General features: G+C 38.0%; 1 protein-coding gene across 1 annotated transcript in view; it reads right to left on the bottom strand.

The window, feature by feature from the left end:
* NEB (nebulin) overlaps positions 1 to 18,109 on the bottom strand; it is a 277,224-nt gene that overhangs the window by 82,441 nt on the left and 176,674 nt on the right. Inside the window, 14 exon segments of the mRNA XM_032636744.1 lie at positions 131 to 334; positions 2,371 to 2,682; positions 3,531 to 3,638; positions 4,231 to 4,335; positions 5,060 to 5,263; positions 6,080 to 6,391; positions 7,785 to 7,892; positions 8,784 to 8,888; positions 9,727 to 9,930; positions 10,616 to 10,927; positions 11,324 to 11,431; positions 11,578 to 11,682; positions 13,071 to 13,274; positions 17,544 to 17,855. Of these exon segments, the coding sequence (XP_032492635.1) occupies positions 131 to 334; positions 2,371 to 2,682; positions 3,531 to 3,638; positions 4,231 to 4,335; positions 5,060 to 5,263; positions 6,080 to 6,391; positions 7,785 to 7,892; positions 8,784 to 8,888; positions 9,727 to 9,930; positions 10,616 to 10,927; positions 11,324 to 11,431; positions 11,578 to 11,682; positions 13,071 to 13,274; positions 17,544 to 17,855 (2,703 nt within the window).

Genomic DNA, 18,109 nt, shown 5'->3' with positions numbered 1-18,109 from the left:
ACTGTATCAATATTACTTATTAAAATCTTTGCTATCATCAATATTATTATCTTACAAATGGATTACCAGGTTAATTATCATTTTCTATAACATGAACTTAATTTTAATATAGAAGAAAAATGTGACTTACAATACTAATATTTTCAGCATTTGATTTAGCAAGAACAACTTCAGGTGTGTCAACGATACTTGTGTACTTGAGTTTCACCACAGGTGTCCGATAGACACTGTCTTGTAGGATATGCTGGGCATTTTTCACTCTCAGTACTTCGGGAGACCCTTCGGGCACCCAGCCGATGCCACGCAGCCACTCCAAGTCAGCCTTATAGATGGCCTGTTTAAGAAAACAAAGTTAGGAGAGGCAGGGTTTTGTTTTTTTTTAAATCGTGGTAAAGTAAGGAAGCAGTTTTTCATGTTGCATTTTCTCTTCCGCAAACAATGATAAAGCCGAGCATGGGCCTGACAAAAATAATTCCTCATATGCATAGCAGTGTTTTGTCCTACTTTGTTTTCCGTGGCAGGGGCTCTGTGTTGGGGTGCCTATGCATAGTCTAGAAAGCAGAAGGATGCAGAAGGAGTGCTTTGCTTAGGGGATGTGTGGAAGATTTTTGAATATTTTGGTAATCATCACACTAGCCAAGGTGGACTTTTAAAGCAATAATAATAGGCTCTCCAGCAAGTTCTCCACACAACAGCCAGAATGATCTTTACAAAATTCACCATTCAGATTTGATGTCACAACATACCCCCAACCTATGGTTTCTCACTGGTCTCAGGATAAAGATCAAAATCATAACATAGATTAGAAGGTGATGATGGTCTAGCATCAGTCCCTACCTATTCTTCCAGCCTCATTTTATACGTGCTTCCCTTTTACCCATGTGTTCTGACCACACTGGCCTTTCAGTTTGTGGTTTGCATACCACCCCTTTTGCATACATTGGTCATTCTGCAGGAATGCACCCTGTGTCCTCCTCATGGAACAAACTCATGCTCTCCCTTCTTACTCCTAAATCAGCGCTTTCCCAGAGAAGCTTTCCCCACCTCATTTTTCATAGTGCCATGATCATTCTTCCTCAGCCATCCCATTTTTATGGATATTCTCTAGTTAACATCTGTTCCTTTTCATCAGTGTGAACTCCCTAAAGTCAGGAAGTTTGTCTTGTTCTTCTTTATTCCCCATTGTACCTTTAGGGCTTAGCACAAGACCTGGCACATGGTGTGTTTAATAATTACTTTTAAAGGGATAATTAAGAATGTAATCCTTACTTCCACAATTTTGATCTCAACTGAGTTTTCTTTTTCCAAGATAGCACTTCTCTTTGAATTGGAATTTGCATTTTCTTGGCTGTCTAAACCTGTTTGGTCAGGTATATGTTAAGTGGTTAACCAGATATAATTGCTCTGTGTGAAACACCAACTATTAATTTCATAAAATAACCCACTGTGTTCTTCAGAAATGGTATTTTAATAACTGTTTAATAGGATACAAATATCAAACTAAAATAAAGAGTAAGAGGAGTGAAAATGTAGGGAAATTTCTACCTTAATGAAGAATGTTATATGTTTTAGTGTGTAAAGTATTGTGGGTACCCAAAATTTGGGAGAAGGGATTCTTGAAGAGGATTACATACAGGTTTTGAAGCTTCCCTTCCTCATTCTTTAAGAACTTCATTGATATGCATTCCTTAATATACTAACGTGGTTCAGGATAATGAGGAGACTGAATTTATCTAGAAATGGTACTAAATCCACCGGTTGGGAATTCATTTCAAATGATGGATATACTTTTCTATAACAAATTCATTCATTATGAGAAAACATCTCCTGAAGCTTAAGGCAACCATGTTCAGATAATTAAAAGAAGGTATTAATTCTGTACAAGAAACAAACATCCTGATGGAAGTCATCATTTTCAAAAGATTAAATCTGCAAAAAGATAAGTAAATCTAAAAATACTTTAGGTAAATTAATAAAACAGTGCTCTGAAGAATACCAAGTTCAGGGAACCTAGTGAGTTTGGAGCATGCTGCTAACCTTTCAAATTAATTTCAAGGAAGACAGCCCCTATCATTCAATTGAAGAACCACGAAGATGCCTATGTTTAATAAACTACAGACAGTGCACACATTAACAAACCTATAGAAAAATTCTGGTAGCACCAGTAGCAATGAAGATGAAAACCCTCTGAATAAGCCCAGCATTAAGGCTTGTGATTAATAAACTTGGTAAAGTACTAAAGGGAAGTAAGTGCTCAGGCAGGGAGAATTGCATTTTCCTCAGCACTGGCAGGAGTGACCGGGCAAAGCTGTGGAAGGCTGTCTTCCTGGGCAATAGCTCACCCCTCAGGCACCACAAGCAACAACTTACATCACTCTGCAGGTCATAGGCTTTCCTGGCTTGGATCACATCATTCTGGTCAGGAAAGCAAGACCACTGGTGTAGGTAGTGGCGATAGTCCACATCGCTTGCTAACGCCTGGCCTTCTTTGGCAGCATTGATGGACACCATGTCTGCCGGGATGGTGATCTTAGCCTTGTGGTCATTGTAGGCCTTTTTGTACAGCCTGTCATTCTGCATCTTCAACACATTTGCTGCCCAGACCAGTTTAGGGTCTTCCTTGGCATTGCGACACCCAATGTAATGACCCTTCTGTTTCTCGTAAGCAGTTTTGTATAGATACTGGTGGATGTGAACAGAAGAAAGAAGAATTGTTTCTCCAAACTCACTTTTTCTAGACAGCCTACTCAAATAACTCCATCTCCCTCACATTACCCTTTTTGGGGCACTGCTTTTCTTTGAATTCATACTATAAGTTTTATACTTCTTGATACATTGGTTTGTCTTCTGTAAGCATGAAAACGTTGTGAACACCTCAAAGGCAACAATGGTGCGTCTGGATTCCAATATAGCGTTGCCCACTGTTTCCCAGACTTCAGTCACTGTTTGCCATTCTCACATGTTTTGCTACAAAGCACCACCTGTACTTCATACTTTACTTTGTCAACTTGATTCTTTGTCTAAATAAATATATTTTAAAGTTTAAACTTATTTAATATTTTTATTTTAAAATTTATACTCCTATTTAAATGGGAAAAAAATCAGTATTTTTCTAGGACACATCAAAACCAACGTAACTATTTTAAAAATGCTTGTCCATGTACTGCATAAAATTATCACAGGAACCACCTATGTATGCTGTACTTCAACAAACAGTAGAGTTCTTTGTACCCACTGGATCTCTGTAAGTGTTCATGCATTAACTGATATTGAGAAGATATTGAAAAGAAAATAAAAATCTGTGCTTAAACATACGGAGAGCAGAACCAAGCAGAGAAGTTAAGTGGGTCATCAAATTGTTGTCAAAGTTGTTCTTGAATTGGGGATTTTAAAGCACGACACTAGTAACAATGCCCTTCATTCTATTAGATATAATTCCTGGGGAATTAAATTAAAGATTAGTACAGTATTAACTCTCTGAGTGTCTATGAATTAGTGTTTGTTAACGCTGGGCAAGGAGGAGCTCTCACATCACTGGCAATATCTCTGGAAGCCTTGGCATGCTGGATCCCGATGGCATCTGCTCTCAGGTCATAACCCGTTATCTTGACATCTTCCCAAGCTTGCTGATACTGTTTCTGCAAACGGAGATTGCAGTGCCACAGTCAATATGAAGAGGAAGCTACTGAGTCAGCATTACCGATGTGTTCAAGAATATGTTAACAGTTACGATGAAAAATTAATCTCCCCTTAAGATTTATAAAATAGACTGGTTTCATACTGAACTTAAGCTCCAGTACATTTTTAATGACATGTAGTAAAGTTCTTTTCCACTAACTTTTTTTTAAAGAAGGGAATTTAAAAGATAGTAAATCATGTGAAAATGAGAAAAATTATACATATTGTTTGGCTTTTAAAGGGAAAAATCAATGATAGGCCACTAAAAAGAGAACTAAATATTACTATACATGCATATATATGTTTTGATGTCGTGTGTTTGGCATAAACCACTGCATTTTTCCTTCCAAAAAAGATAAGGACACACATCTCTATATTATAAACACATACGTAGGTGTGCGAGCACACACAAATGACACTTATCATTAAAGACTAGAAGTAAAAGGAATATTAGGGAAATGCCTTTTGCTAAATGCTCTCTGGAGCATTTTGATGAGAGGTTTGGTGAGGCAGAGAACACTGTGTGAAGCAAGTGGATGTGCAGGGCCTTACGTTGCTGATGTGCATGGTGTTCATCTTGGACTGCAGCATCAATGGAGTGTCAGCTGGTACATTCACATTTGCCTTCTCTTTGTCCCAGGCGTCACGATACAGTGGCTGGTAAAAATGAAAAACAAAGGATCGGTGATGAGTAAATAAGCCAATTACCACATGAATAAAATTACAGGTACAATTAAAGGTTTTCTTTGGATGTGTTCAGATGTAAATGGAGAACACATTTTTTTTTTAATCTGTGTTTTTATTTAGAAGGTGCCAAAAGTGACTTCAGCAAGAAGAATACATTCATGTTTGCTATAATATAAATGTAAAACGAGTCAGAAACATGATAGTAAATAGATCCTCTTCTATTTATTCACATGCAATTATCTGGCAGGTAAGCTCTCATTGCAGGTGATTATGATAATCCACATTGCAAATCAAGTCCTGGCTTTCTTGGCCTAAATAACTGTCATAATGTCTAATATTGGGGCTGCCCCTGGACCTTTCAACTTATTTCACCGTTGAATAGCAGTAAAAAGGTGGCGGTTTTGTGATCATTGTATTAACTGGTGGACCTGTATTACAGGCAAGGTCTACAAAATGTGTTCAAGGTGTACTTCAGAGAATATGGAACATGAAGATGCCTACCACACTTATATTGACCAAAGAATTATCTAAACAAATGAAATGTTGATGCCGTTAATTGATGGGCTATATGAAATTCTATCTGCATACATGAATGTTCAAGATTCTAATCCTGGTGTTAGCAGTTTAAAGTTCACAATTATAATTTTTATTGAGAGTTCTTCAATGTGTCTGAACATAGCATCAATTGACTTACCTCACTGATCTGTACAGCATTGATCTTTGCCAGAATAACTTCAGGGGTATCAACAATGCTGGTGAATTTGAGGGCCTCAGGCCTTGTGCGATACAACCTTTCATTCAGGAGATTCTGGGCATTCTTTACTCTCATCGCTTCCACGGAACCCTCTGGCAACCATCCAATACCCTTCAGCCATTCCAGGTCTGATTTGTACACGTTCTACAAGAAGGAGAGGACCACAGAGTACAGAAGAGTCAATTTGCCTACTAGAGCATGATGCCAGCAAACCACACACAACCTCTACTTAAACCAGCTGGGTGGCCAGTCCCATGAAACTCAAGGATCAATATTAGATGTTAATATTTGAGTGTTACATCTCTGGCACACATCTCTGGGAGAAGTTCAGAGTATCCTACAGGAAGTGGAGCAGGGCTAACAACTAGCACTTGTGGAATGACAGACCACAATGGCACATAATTTTGTTTTTATGTAAGGTTGAGCTTCTGTGCTCACTACTTGAAATCTGCCTTTTATGTGCCACTGGGGATAATTTCTGTAGGAATCTGGGAGAAAAAGTTTCTTAGAAGCATGTATAATGAAAAGCAAAATACATACTTATATCTATGTACACCTCTCCTCTTTCTCTCTCTCTAAACATATTATTTAAATATATATATATATACACACATTTTTCCTATGTGTGCCAGATAAACTTGAAATCCAACATTTTTTTATGCTTACATCTGTTTCTGACATTTAGATACCTGATCATGCAAATGTAATGGATCAGGACAACTGGGATTGAAATTTTCTACTTAGTTACATAGAATAAGAGAGTGATTTTCATCTGATGAGTAAGGTCTTATAAGAAGGAATCCTCTATAAGATAGAAAATATTCAGGAAAACTCTGCAGAAAAATACAGAATATGTTAGATTCTATTAAGATTACTGTTTAAATTACATCCTTAAGGAATATTCTGTGATTAAACACATAGACACACATCTCCCCAAGAGTCTGGAGACAGGATACGCACATCGCTCTGCAGTTCGTAGGCTTTCTTCGCCTGGATCACATCATTCTGGTCTGGCAGACACGTCCACTGGTGCAGATAATTGCGATAATCAATGTCGCTAACCAGGACCTGGCATTTCTTGGCCTGAACAATGGACATCATGTCCAACGGTGTATTGTAGATTCCTTTAGACTTCTCATAAGCTTTCTTGTATTCTCTGTCACTCTGGATCTTGGCAGCATGTATAGACCATACCAATTTGGGGTCATCTTGTAGGCTGCGGAAACCCACGTGGTGGCCCAGTTGCTTACGGTAACCTTCTTTGTATTTGTACTAAAGTTGTAAAAAATAAGATAAAAAGACATATGGACATAATGTATAAAGAGGACTTTTCATTAAATGGTTTTGGAATATTTTTTTAGCCTCAATGTAAATTGGCTCAAATTGGTAGTTATTATATATTTTAGTTCTCTTTAAGGAAATTAGGGCTATTTTAGATAGTTTCACAGAGGACACGAACAAATCAGGAGGGAAATAGTATGGTGAACAAGAGTAATAAAAAAATAATAGCTAACATTTACTAGCAATCACTATATGTCAGACACTATTATGAATGCTTCAAATGTATTAGGTTGATTCATATGAAATTGCTGAATTTTTTGGTTAAAAATAGTTGAATTGTGGCAATTATAACCTCATTTAATCCTCAGAACATCTCTATGATGTGGATATTAGTATTATCACATATTTCAAATGGGAAAAGTAAGGCACAATGGGGATAATCATTGTCCCTAAGGTTGCCTGGCAAGTGGAAGGTCAGTATCAAGGGTACTGAAGGTACTTCAGGTAGGAAAAAGTCATATGTGTGGTTTTGGAGACAGACAAGAAAGGAGCATGCTTCAGGAATGGAAGACAAGGCTGTTGGTTTGAATCAGCAGATGACAACAAAAGGCCTGTGGATAAGAGTTTCCACCTATTCCACACTTGTTCTCAGTGTCTTAGGACAAGAGTAAGATCATTTCTGTTTCTTTCCTATATTTGGATAACATGGGAAAGTTTGGAGAAACGGGAGAGAGAGAGAGCTGGGAATAATGCAGATACTATGGATTGGCTATGCCTTTTCAGAGATAAAAATGAGAAGTAAGAAGGAAGAGACAGCTGGATACTAAGACAAAAACTAGAGGAGAATTTGAAGAAAAGGAACAAAGGTAGCTTAAAGATTTGGAGCTGGGGGGCCTTGGTAGAATAATTATTTTGACTGCTGGTACGTTTTAAAACTACTGTTAAATGAACTTCAAAGGGTTACTCAGAGGAGTATACATACACCTCCAGCATAAAATCTTGTATATAAAATGTGATCTCAGTCTTAAGTCTTGTATCAAACTTTCATCTGTGATTTATATTTATGGAGAATGTCCCAAAGATCTGTGGGATAAAATCACATTGTATTGGTTCCTGAATTTTTCCCCAGAATTTGGTATAGATCTTCATGATATTTTACTTCTACTTAGAAACAGCTTAGAAGGTATTTACACATATCCTTCACCTATGTTTACCTCAGTGTTTTTCATCCCATTTTAATATTTTAAAATAAAGTCTTTAGCACAAGGCAAATGCAATTGTTTGCATAGAATTAAAAAAAAATCAAACCAAATCAAAATTCTTGAAAAATATTCTATTTGTTGTATAGAGAAGAAAATCCACAAGGAAACAGAAGGAGCTGTACCTCACTGGCAATTTCTCTGGAGGCTTTGGCATGCTTGATTTCAATGGCATCTGCTCTCAAGTCATAGCCTTTCTGCTTGGCCTCATCCCAGTCTTTCTGGTAGAGTTTCTATTGAGGGAAAACACAGGTTTGCTTACAAGAATTGAAAATCAGTAGACATATTCAAAGGAGTCATGATATGAATCACAAAGCACAATGTAAATGAAGGCGGCATAAGAAAAAACAGTCGCTTCTGAGTCCTTCTTTTGGTTATTGCCTATTTACTTTGTGGAGTGCAGGGTACTTGTGACTACAATTTTAAAGCTAAACATCTAAATCTACTAATATTTGAATTATTTGCATTCACCACAATATAGTACAATGTGAAAATATCCCATTATACAGTAATGGGAACTAAGAATCAACTGTGAACCTAGAGAACCTTCATCAAGTAACTATATAAGACTTGATAAGATTTTTTCCCAATGTTGCCCTTTGACTTTTCAAAGGTCCCTGCTAAAGGGATGTGACATAGATATCATACCTATCCTACACTTTGCATATAATTAAAAGTTTGACTTTTCTTATGGCCTTGAAATGTCAAATAAGAAAGTTCTGGATCAACCAAGAACCTATCAAGACAATAGAGACTGTTATCTCTTATAGTTACTTGTGTAAGAGGCACTTTACTAGGGATTTCATTCCTCTCAATTAATATACAATGAAACTGAGCTGTGGACGTTGGATATAGGACAATGATTCCAAGGTTGAAAGAAGGACACCAGTGAGATTCAGGTATCCCACCTCTTGCAGTGCAGGGGCCCAGATATGTATCGAAACTAATGTTTGAAAGAGAATTTCCATTCATACTGCATTGGGAATGGTAGCCAAAGAGGAAGTATCTAGCACCCAAAGCTGTCAACATTTCTAAGGCAGGTAATTTGTCCATTATAACACACCCCATAAGCTGACAGATATTGTCCCATAAAGACATTTACACTTCATATTTATGCCTCTTACATTGCTGATGTGCATGGCATTGATTTGGGCTTGCAGTATGACTGGCATGTCAGAAGGAATGCTTATGTTGCTTTTATCTTTATTCCAGGCTTCTTGATATAGTTTCTGTGGAGAGAAGGAAAATATTATTTTAATACAGCAATAGAGATGGATATCTAAACATTAAGCCTTAGCAACTATTTAACCCGGGAAAACGTTGTTATAGGTTTGCAGTGGTTAGTTTTTTGTGTCAGCTTGGCTAGGCCAGCATACCCAGGTATTTGGTCAAACATTATTCTACATGTTTCTGTGAAGGTATTTTTTAGATCAGATTAACATTTATACCAGTAGACTCTGGGTAAAGCAGATTACCCTCTGTGATGTGGGGGCTTGTTCAGTCAGATGAAGGCCTTAAGAGAAAAAAGACTGACCGCCCCTGAGCGAGAGTAATTCTGCCAGCAGACTACCTTGGGCTTGAACTGCAACTCCTGCCTGGGTCTTGAGGCTGCTGGCCGACCCTGCAAACTTTGGACTTGCCAGCCTCTACAATCATGTGAGTCAATTCCATTAAAAAAATCTCTCTCTCATACCTCTTATTAGCTCTGTTTCTCTGGAGAACCCTGACTAATACAGTGTTCTACCATTTAACATGTAGCATTATGCCACAGGTTTTGTAATAAGTATTTGCTTTCCTGAGTTGTAATGGAGTGACATTTTTCACTTTAGTGCTTCCAGGTCTGTGTGTGAGGTAGGGGAAAGGCGCCTTGGCATTTGTCAGAGTTCTACTTAGCATGTGCCTTCACTAAACTAAACTAAGAGATTCTTAGAGTTGCTCCAAGCACTTTAAGTCTTGGAAGAGAAACAATCTACTTTCTCTGTTTCATCCACAGATGCTCCGTTTGGGTGGCATCTTCTGAGACGAGAGTCCTGCTAAAGGAGAGCCTGGCGGTAGGATGGTTCTTACCTCACTCATTTGCAGAGAATTGGCTTTTGCCAGGACAACCTCTGGCGTGTCGACAATGGAAGTGAATTTCAAGGCTTCTCGGCGTGTCCTGTAGAGCCTTTCATTCAGCAGGTCTTGAGCACCCTTCACCCTGGTCATTTCTACTGAGCCTTCTGGCATCCAGCCAATGCCACGCAGCCAATCCAGGTCTGCTTTGTACACATTCTACAGAGACATTAGACAGAAATATTGTTCCAAGTGCTAGACATAGCATCCCTTAATTGGAAAGTAAGTTCACAGGGTTGAGGGGCTGATAAGCACAGGAGATGGTGTTTCCAAAAAAGCAGGACCTGAGATGTTACATGAATCAGGGGTTTCAATATCCATGACAGAGTAATTTGTAAAAGCATAATTTTTTATGCTAGCCATGAATAAGGATAAAATGGTAATAATGCTAAATTTCATGGTAATTATTTGATATTTCAAAGAATTATATAACTGAAAAACAATTTAAAGATATTGTGTCAAATCTCATTTCATTTTCATCCTGTAATAGGATGAAACTCTGTTTAGTGTTTTGGATATAGTACAATAGTGGCAGTTATTTTTTAAATGTTCAGATAATTTACGCTTATTTGAAATATATTTTCATTGCCAGACAGTACAAAGGACATGAAGAAAATAGTCTGGAATCTAGGCCAGGGAGGACATGACCTAAGTAGGGTTCTTCATCTATGTTCTTTGATTCCCATAACATAACTCCTAAATATGGGTTTTGTTTTAACAATGTGAATGGCTCCCCGAGGTTGTGCAGTGAGCAACCCATGGGTCTGTCCACAGAGGCACTGTCTGTACAATTAACAAATCTATGTCCTCCCACTCCTCCTTTCCCAAAGATCACGTTACGTACATCACTCTGTAATTCATAGGCCTTCCTTGCTTGGATAATGTCGTTTTGATCAGGTAAGCACGTCCAGTGATGCAGGTAATTTCGATAATCAATGTTACTGACCAGAATCTGACATTTCTTGGCCAGCAAGATGCCTAACATGTCCACTGGGCTACTGAACTTGGTCTTCCACTTCTGGAAATCCTTCTTATACTCTCTTTCACTTTGAATCTTCCCTGCATGTATGGCACACATAATCTTGGGGTCATCTTCAATGCTCTGGGCTCCAATGTGGTGGCCTTTCTGTTTCTCATATGCTTCTTTGTATTTGTACTAAAACATAAGAAATATATGTTTAAAAGCCCAGTTTTAAAACCATATGCATGCTGACAGTTAGACAACATGAAAACCCACAAGCAAATGGATAAGAATTTCATATTTTGAATATTTTGACATCTCTGAACAATTTTAAACTGTTTTATGCTGTCATAAACGTAACAGTAGTGTAATCATATATCTTCACTGCTGAAAACTTTTTCTGCAACTCTAACTACAATTTCAAAATGTGTTTTCAAAATGTGTTTTTCTTCTCTGAGACAACAAAGGGAAAGGTCTTAGAATGTAAGAAGCATGACTTATATGAGGAAGCAGTTACAAACTGTGGACCACCAGCTTCACTGTGGTTGTTCAGCAAGGTGAGACCAAGGGGGTTAGACAGAGAGCGCTTACGTCACTGGCAATGTCTCTCGAGGCCTTGGCACTCTTGATGGGAATAGCATCAGCTCTCAGATCATAGTCCTTCATCTTTGATTCATCCCATCCCTTGGTGTAAAGTTTCTAGGTGGAGGATAATACACAACAGAAAAAGAAAAGAGTTATAGAAAGTTAACAGGCCACTTCCAGTAAGGAAGGTGGTAAGATAGAAAAAGTATTTTAATTACTCCTAGACTAAAGGCTGACTTAACAATCAGGAAATCTCTTACTTGGCTTATATTGGCAGAATTGCTCTTGGCCAGCTTGATTTCTGGGGTGTCCGGCATCACGTGGATGGAGGTTTTGTCAGTATCCCAGGCTTCTGTATATAAATGCTATGGGGGAGGTGAGGTAAAACCCTTTGTTAAAGCCAATACATTGCAGTTATTATAAAATTTAACTCATTTAACTGTAAAATAGCCTTTGAAAACTTATGTGGAGGTGAGGGAAGCAAAAGGGTATGGGGAGAGTAAATCATGGCAATATTTAAACAGACATATGATCGTTTCATAGCCAATGTAAAGCAACATCATCTCAATTATTGATTCTTTTCATCCAGTGACTCTCAAGCTTACTCACAGAACCTTCAAGGATGGAGCTTGGCTATAGAACTATGATATAGTAGAAATCCCTAGACTTCAGAATCAATCCCAAGGTCAAACCCAACTCCCCGATGTCCAAGCTGTGTGATCTTGAGAAAGGTACATAAAGCCTCACATGTCTCATTTTTTGGAGGGGGATAATCATATCTTTCTCATTAAGTATTTTTTTAAACTTTATACTTACCTCTTTTTTTTTAAGTTGGGGTAAAATTGGTGTATTACTTTATTGAGTATTTTTTCGAGATTAACTGTAACATATGTAAAGTGCTTGAGTCATAGTAGGCACTCAACAAATTTTATGTTTCCTATTGTTATTATCACTGCTGTTGATGCGTGTGGTACAGAATATAGAGTTTCTGGAGTTTTAATACCCCAGACGTCGGAGTTTGCTATCTGAGAGTCAATTTCATATTCTGCACTGAGCCCTCATTCTCACTACCCAGATATTTGGAAGACATTCAGGCAGGTGTGGGAGAATTCAGAAAAGTTCAATTCAATCTCAGCTGTGCATATTAAGGGCCTACCTGTTGGATAAAGAAATTAGCCGAGTATAAATAAACAGATTGCCAGCACTCTGGAGGGAAAAAGTGATCATCGATCTTGTACAATAAAAATGAAAGCAGCAATAACATCTCACTTTCCAAAGTGGGATTTCTACCACCTATGGTTTTGGAAGCAAGTAATTTGAGTTGTGCACTGGCACTGCTATGCACACTGTGTTTCCAAGACTTCTGAACAAAATGCAAAACGACTGTATATTTTTTTACAGGATGGATAAAGAGATGCTGATGCCTTGACTCTGCTCTGCCAAGCAGAATGTGCAGAGAAAAGTAATGCATTTGTGGATGTCTCTGGGTCACTGCTCAGAAGAGTGTATGCCTTACTGCAGAGAAATTGTCCTAGGCTGTACTTCCTCACCCACCCAGAGAATGAGGGGACACAGGGTTGAGAGAAGCATGCAGGTCCAACTAGGATTCAAGCACATGCTCTGTTGAAGGCCTGCATGAGAATTAGGCCCATCACCTCTCCTTTCTCTGGAAATCCTCTAGGACATTTCTCACTTTATAAGCCCAGTCTGTGGAAGGTATGACACAGGCAACTGGCAAAAGCTGGAGACTCACCTTGCTCATGGTCAGGGCATTATTCTTTGCCAGGACAATCTCTGGGGTGTCTGTAATGCATGTGAACTTGAGCTGGTCTGCGGGCTGGCGGTACTTCCTGTCACTCAGGATTTCTCCTGCTCTCTTCACATTCTCGACCTCCACAGAGCCAATGGGCACCCACCCAATGCCTCTCAGCCACTCAAGATCAGCCTTGTAAATAGCCTGAAAATGAAACAATGTCAAATATGTGCAGAAATTACCTCCACGGCCTGATGTCTAATCTTGATTTAGCATGGTGTATACAGATGGTGTATAATTCTGCATCTTGTGTAAATTTCGAGGAAGACACAGGACTGCCTTACTTTGGTATAGAATGGCTAGTCCAGCACTTTGTCCCTGTAGGTAGTCAATGTTTGCTGTTTTAAAGACCTATGAAATCTCTAATAATATGTGACTTCATCAATGAAAAACCATTTTAAGGAAATTCCTGCCTGCCTCCTGATACAAAGTGTTTATTTTCTGATTTGATTGCCTATACCTCTTTGTATGGGAATAATTCTCTGTTAGAGTATAGTTTGTTCCTATCTCGTTGGGCAGGGGCCTTCACAGCCATTGTGCACCAAAAGAAAGGATGAACACTTCCACATGCTGAATCCACGTGTTTTCTTGGGACAACAAAAAGGGATCTTTTTTCAGATGATTCTATACTCATGTTTCTAAGCCAAAGAGTATATATATTTTTATTCTTACTTATCCTCAGTCCCTCTTCTTGTGTTGCAGTTCAAGTAAAAAAAAAAAGATATTTTATCCTGCTTTCATGTTTCTTCTTTGAACTTAAATAAATTGGCTGAAGGAGAATTTTTCTCATAAGTAAGAGTAACAATTCTTTTTGTTTTTATGGCTTTTTGGGAAACTCTTTTTTACAATGCCACCACTTTTATCATTCTTCCAAAAGTGACTACTTGTCAGAGCCTGATCAAAAAACAAGGAGCTACTATACCAGTAAGGTAGTATTTGAGTCCCAAGGACAATCTACTGGCTGACAACAAAAATACTTAACGTATTTCTAAGGAGACACTGTTTTCAGCTTCTTAGAAAAATTGTCTTGATATATATAACTCATTCTTTTTTTTTTTTTTTTTTTTTATGCGTTACGCGGGCCTCTCACTGTTGTGGCCTCTCCCGTTGCGGAGGACAGGCTCCGGACGCGCAGGCTCAGCGGCCATGGCTCACGGGCCCAGCCGCTCCGCGGCATGTGGGATCTTCCCAGACCGGGGCACGAACCCGTGTCCCCTGCATCGGCAGGCGGACTCTCAACCACTGCGCCACCAGGGAAGCCCTATAACTCATTCTTATATTTCCTTCCACAAGCTATAATAGATATTTTCTATAAGTTAAGTAGTCAGAAAAATGATAATGCAATAAATTCATTTGGAAAATCCGGTTGCATTAAATCAGGATTTCTTAACCTGGCATCAATGAACTTAGATAGAAAAAACATCTTTATTTTCATTAACCTCTAACTAAAACATAGCATTTCTTTTAGCTATAACTGTAAGCAACAGATTATGGTAGTATTAACACTACATGGAATTTTATCAGCAATAGAAGTCATAAATATTTTCATATTTTATTACAGTTGTTGCAGACATCTTGCATATTTATGTTCATCACTTCTTTGAAATTAAGCTAGTTTTACACCCACTGCTAGATCTTTTTATTTAATGTGTTAATAAAAAGCATATATATTACCACACTGTTGGGGGGAATGTAAATTGGTGCAGCCACTGTGGAAAACAGTATGAAGGTTTCTCAAAAAACTAAAAATATATTGGGTTGTTTGTTTTTTTAATATTGAGCTGCATGAGCTGTTTATATATTTTGGAAATTAATCCTTTGTCCATTGATTCATTTGCAAATGCTTTCTCCCATTCTGAGGGTTGTCTTCTCGTCTTGTTTATGGCTTCCCTTGCTGTGCAAAAGCTTTGAAGTTTCATTAGGTCCCATTTGTTTATTTTTGTTTTTATTTCCATTACTCTAAGAGGTGGATCAAAAAGGATCTTGCTATGATTTATGTCAAAGAGTGTTCTTCCTATGTTTCCCACTAAGAGTTTTATAGTGTCTGGTCTTACATTTAGGTCTCTAATCCATTTTGAGTTTATTTTTGTGTATGGTGTTAGGGAGTGTACTAATTTCATTCTTTTACATGTAGCTGTCCAGTTTTCCCAGCACCACTTATTGAAGAGACTGTCTTTTCTCCATTGTATATCCTTGCCTCCTTTGTCACAGATTAGTTGACCATAGGTGCATGGGTTTATCTCTGGGCTTTCTATCTTGTTCCATTGATTTATGTTTCTGTTTTTGTGCCAGTACCATATTGTCTTGATTACTGTAGCTTTGTAGTATAGTCTGAAGTCAGGGAGTCTGATTCCTCCAGCTCCATTTTCTTCCCGCAAGACTGCTTTGGCTATTCGGGTTCTTTTGTGTCTCCATACAAAAATGGGCAGACCTAAATAGACATTTCTCCAAAGAAGACATACAGATGGCCAAGAAGCACATGAAAAGCTGCTCAACATCACTAATTATTAGAGAAATGCAAATCAAAACTACAATGAGGTACCACCTCACACCAGTTAGAATGGGCATCATCAGAATATCTACAAACAACAAATGCTGGAGAGGGTGCGGAGAAAAGGGAACCCTCTTGCACTGTTGGTGGGAATGTAAATTGATACAGCCACTATGGAGAACAGTATGGAGGTTCCTTAAAAAACTAAAAATAGAACTACCATATGACCCAGGAATCCCATTACTGGGCATATACACTGAGAAAACCATAATTCAAAAAGACACATGCACCCCAATGTTCATTGCAGCACTATTTACAATAGCCAGGTCACGGAAGCAACCTAAATGCCCATCGACAAACGAATGGATAAAGAAGATGTGGTACATATATACAATGGAATATTACTCAGCCATAAAAAGGAACGAAATTGGGTCATTTGTTGAGATGTGGATGGATCTAGAGACTGTCATACAGAGTGAAGTTAAGTCAGAAAGAGAAAAATAAATATCATATATTAATGCATATATGTGGAACCTAGAAAAATGGTACAGATGAACTGGTTTGCAGGGCAGAAACTGAGACACAGATGTAGAGAACAAACGTATGGACACCAATGGGAGAAAGTGGTGGGGGGTGGGGGTGTGTGTGATGAATTGGGCGATTGGGATTGACATGTACACACTGATGTGTATAAAATGGATGACTAATAAGAACCTGTTGTATAAAAAAAAAATTAAACAAACAAAAGACCTAAAAATAGGAGTACCTATGACTCAGTAATTCCACTTCTGGGTATACATCCGAAAAAAACAAAAACACAAATTTGAAAAGATACAAGTACCCCAAAGTTCATATCAGTATTACTATAATTGCCAAGATATATAGAAGCAACCTAAGTGTCCATCGAGAGATGAATGGATAAAGAAGACGTTTATATATATACATAACGGGATACTACTCAGCCATAAAAAAGAATGAAATTTTGCCATTTGCAACAATTGGGATGGACTTGGAGGTATTATGCTAACTGAAATAAGACAGACAGGGAAAGACAAATACTGTATGATATTACTTACATGTGGAATCTAAAAAAACAATAAACTAGTGAATATAACAAAAAAGAAGGAGACTCCCAGATATAGAGAACTAGTGGTTACCAGTGGGGAGAGGGAAGGGGGGAGGGGAAAGATAGGAGGAGGGGATTAAGAGGTACAAATGATTATGTATAAAATTAGCTACAAGGGTATATTGTACAATGCAGGGAATAAAGCCAATATTTTATAATAACTATACGTGGAGTATAACCTTTAAAAATTGTGAATCACTATATCGTGCACCTGTGACATAATATTGTACATCAACTACACTTCAATAAAAAAGCATCACATATTTAGTTTAATTTTTTTCTCCTGATAATCTAATTTTATTTATTTTTAATTTATTTTTAATTTTTTATTATTTTTTTATTGAAGTATAGTTGATTTACAATATTGTGTTAGTTTCAGGTATACAGCAGTGATTCAGTTATATATAATTCAGTTATATATATATATTCTTTTTCAGATTCTTTTCCATTATAGGTTATTACGATATGAATATAGTTCCCTGTGCTATACAGTAGGTCCTTGCTGTTTATCTATTTTATGTACAGTAGTGTGTATCTGTTAGTTCCAAACTCCTAATTTATCCCTCCCCTTGCTTAGTATAATATTTTGATAACCATATTTCGATGTAATCGGTTTCTTTTGAAACGTGTGTGTGTGTGTGTGTGTGTGTGTGTGTGTGTGTGTGTAATTTTATGCATCTCATGACGCTGTCCTGAGAAGTTATCCATAGGTTTCACCAGGCTGGCAAAAGATTCCACAGCACAAAAGTTAGAACCCCTTCTTGAAACCTTGCTAAAGAATATTAAACCCACTTACATCACTCTGAAGGTCATAGGCCTTCCGAGCCTGAATGACATCATTCTGATCAGGCAGACAGGTCCATTCATGAAGGGGTTTCTTATAGTCTACGTCGCTTACAAGGATCTGGGACTTCTTGGCCAGCACCACTCCCAGCATGTCCACTGGGCTATTGAACTTGGTCTTCCACTTCTCAAAGTCCTTCTTGTACTGCCGGTCACTCTGGATCTTGGCCATGTGGATGGACCACATCATCTTGGTGTCATCCTTAACATTTTGGGCCCCAATGTGGTGGCCAAGCTGTTTGCGGTAGCCTTCCTTGTACTTGTACTGAAAAAAGAATAGAGATATAAGTCTCATGATAAGGACAACTTATTTATATCACATTTCAGTTTCATAGACACATTATTTCTTTTGATTTTCCCCACCACTAGTGTTAGGGAGAAAGTTTAATATTATCAACTCCATTTTATAAAATAGAAACCTGAAGCCTCCAGGAGTTAAGTGATTTGTTCAAGGTCACATCATAAGCAGGTAGCAGGGCTGAGACTAGAATGGAGAGCTTCTGACTCTTAATATTTTCC

The sequence above is a fragment of the Phocoena sinus genome, chromosome 7, assembly GCF_008692025.1.
Source record: "Phocoena sinus isolate mPhoSin1 chromosome 7, mPhoSin1.pri, whole genome shotgun sequence".
Classification (NCBI taxonomy): Eukaryota; Metazoa; Chordata; class Mammalia; order Artiodactyla; family Phocoenidae; genus Phocoena; species Phocoena sinus.
Note: the sequence above shows the minus strand (reverse complement) of the source record. Positions and strands in the feature narration are given on the sequence as shown.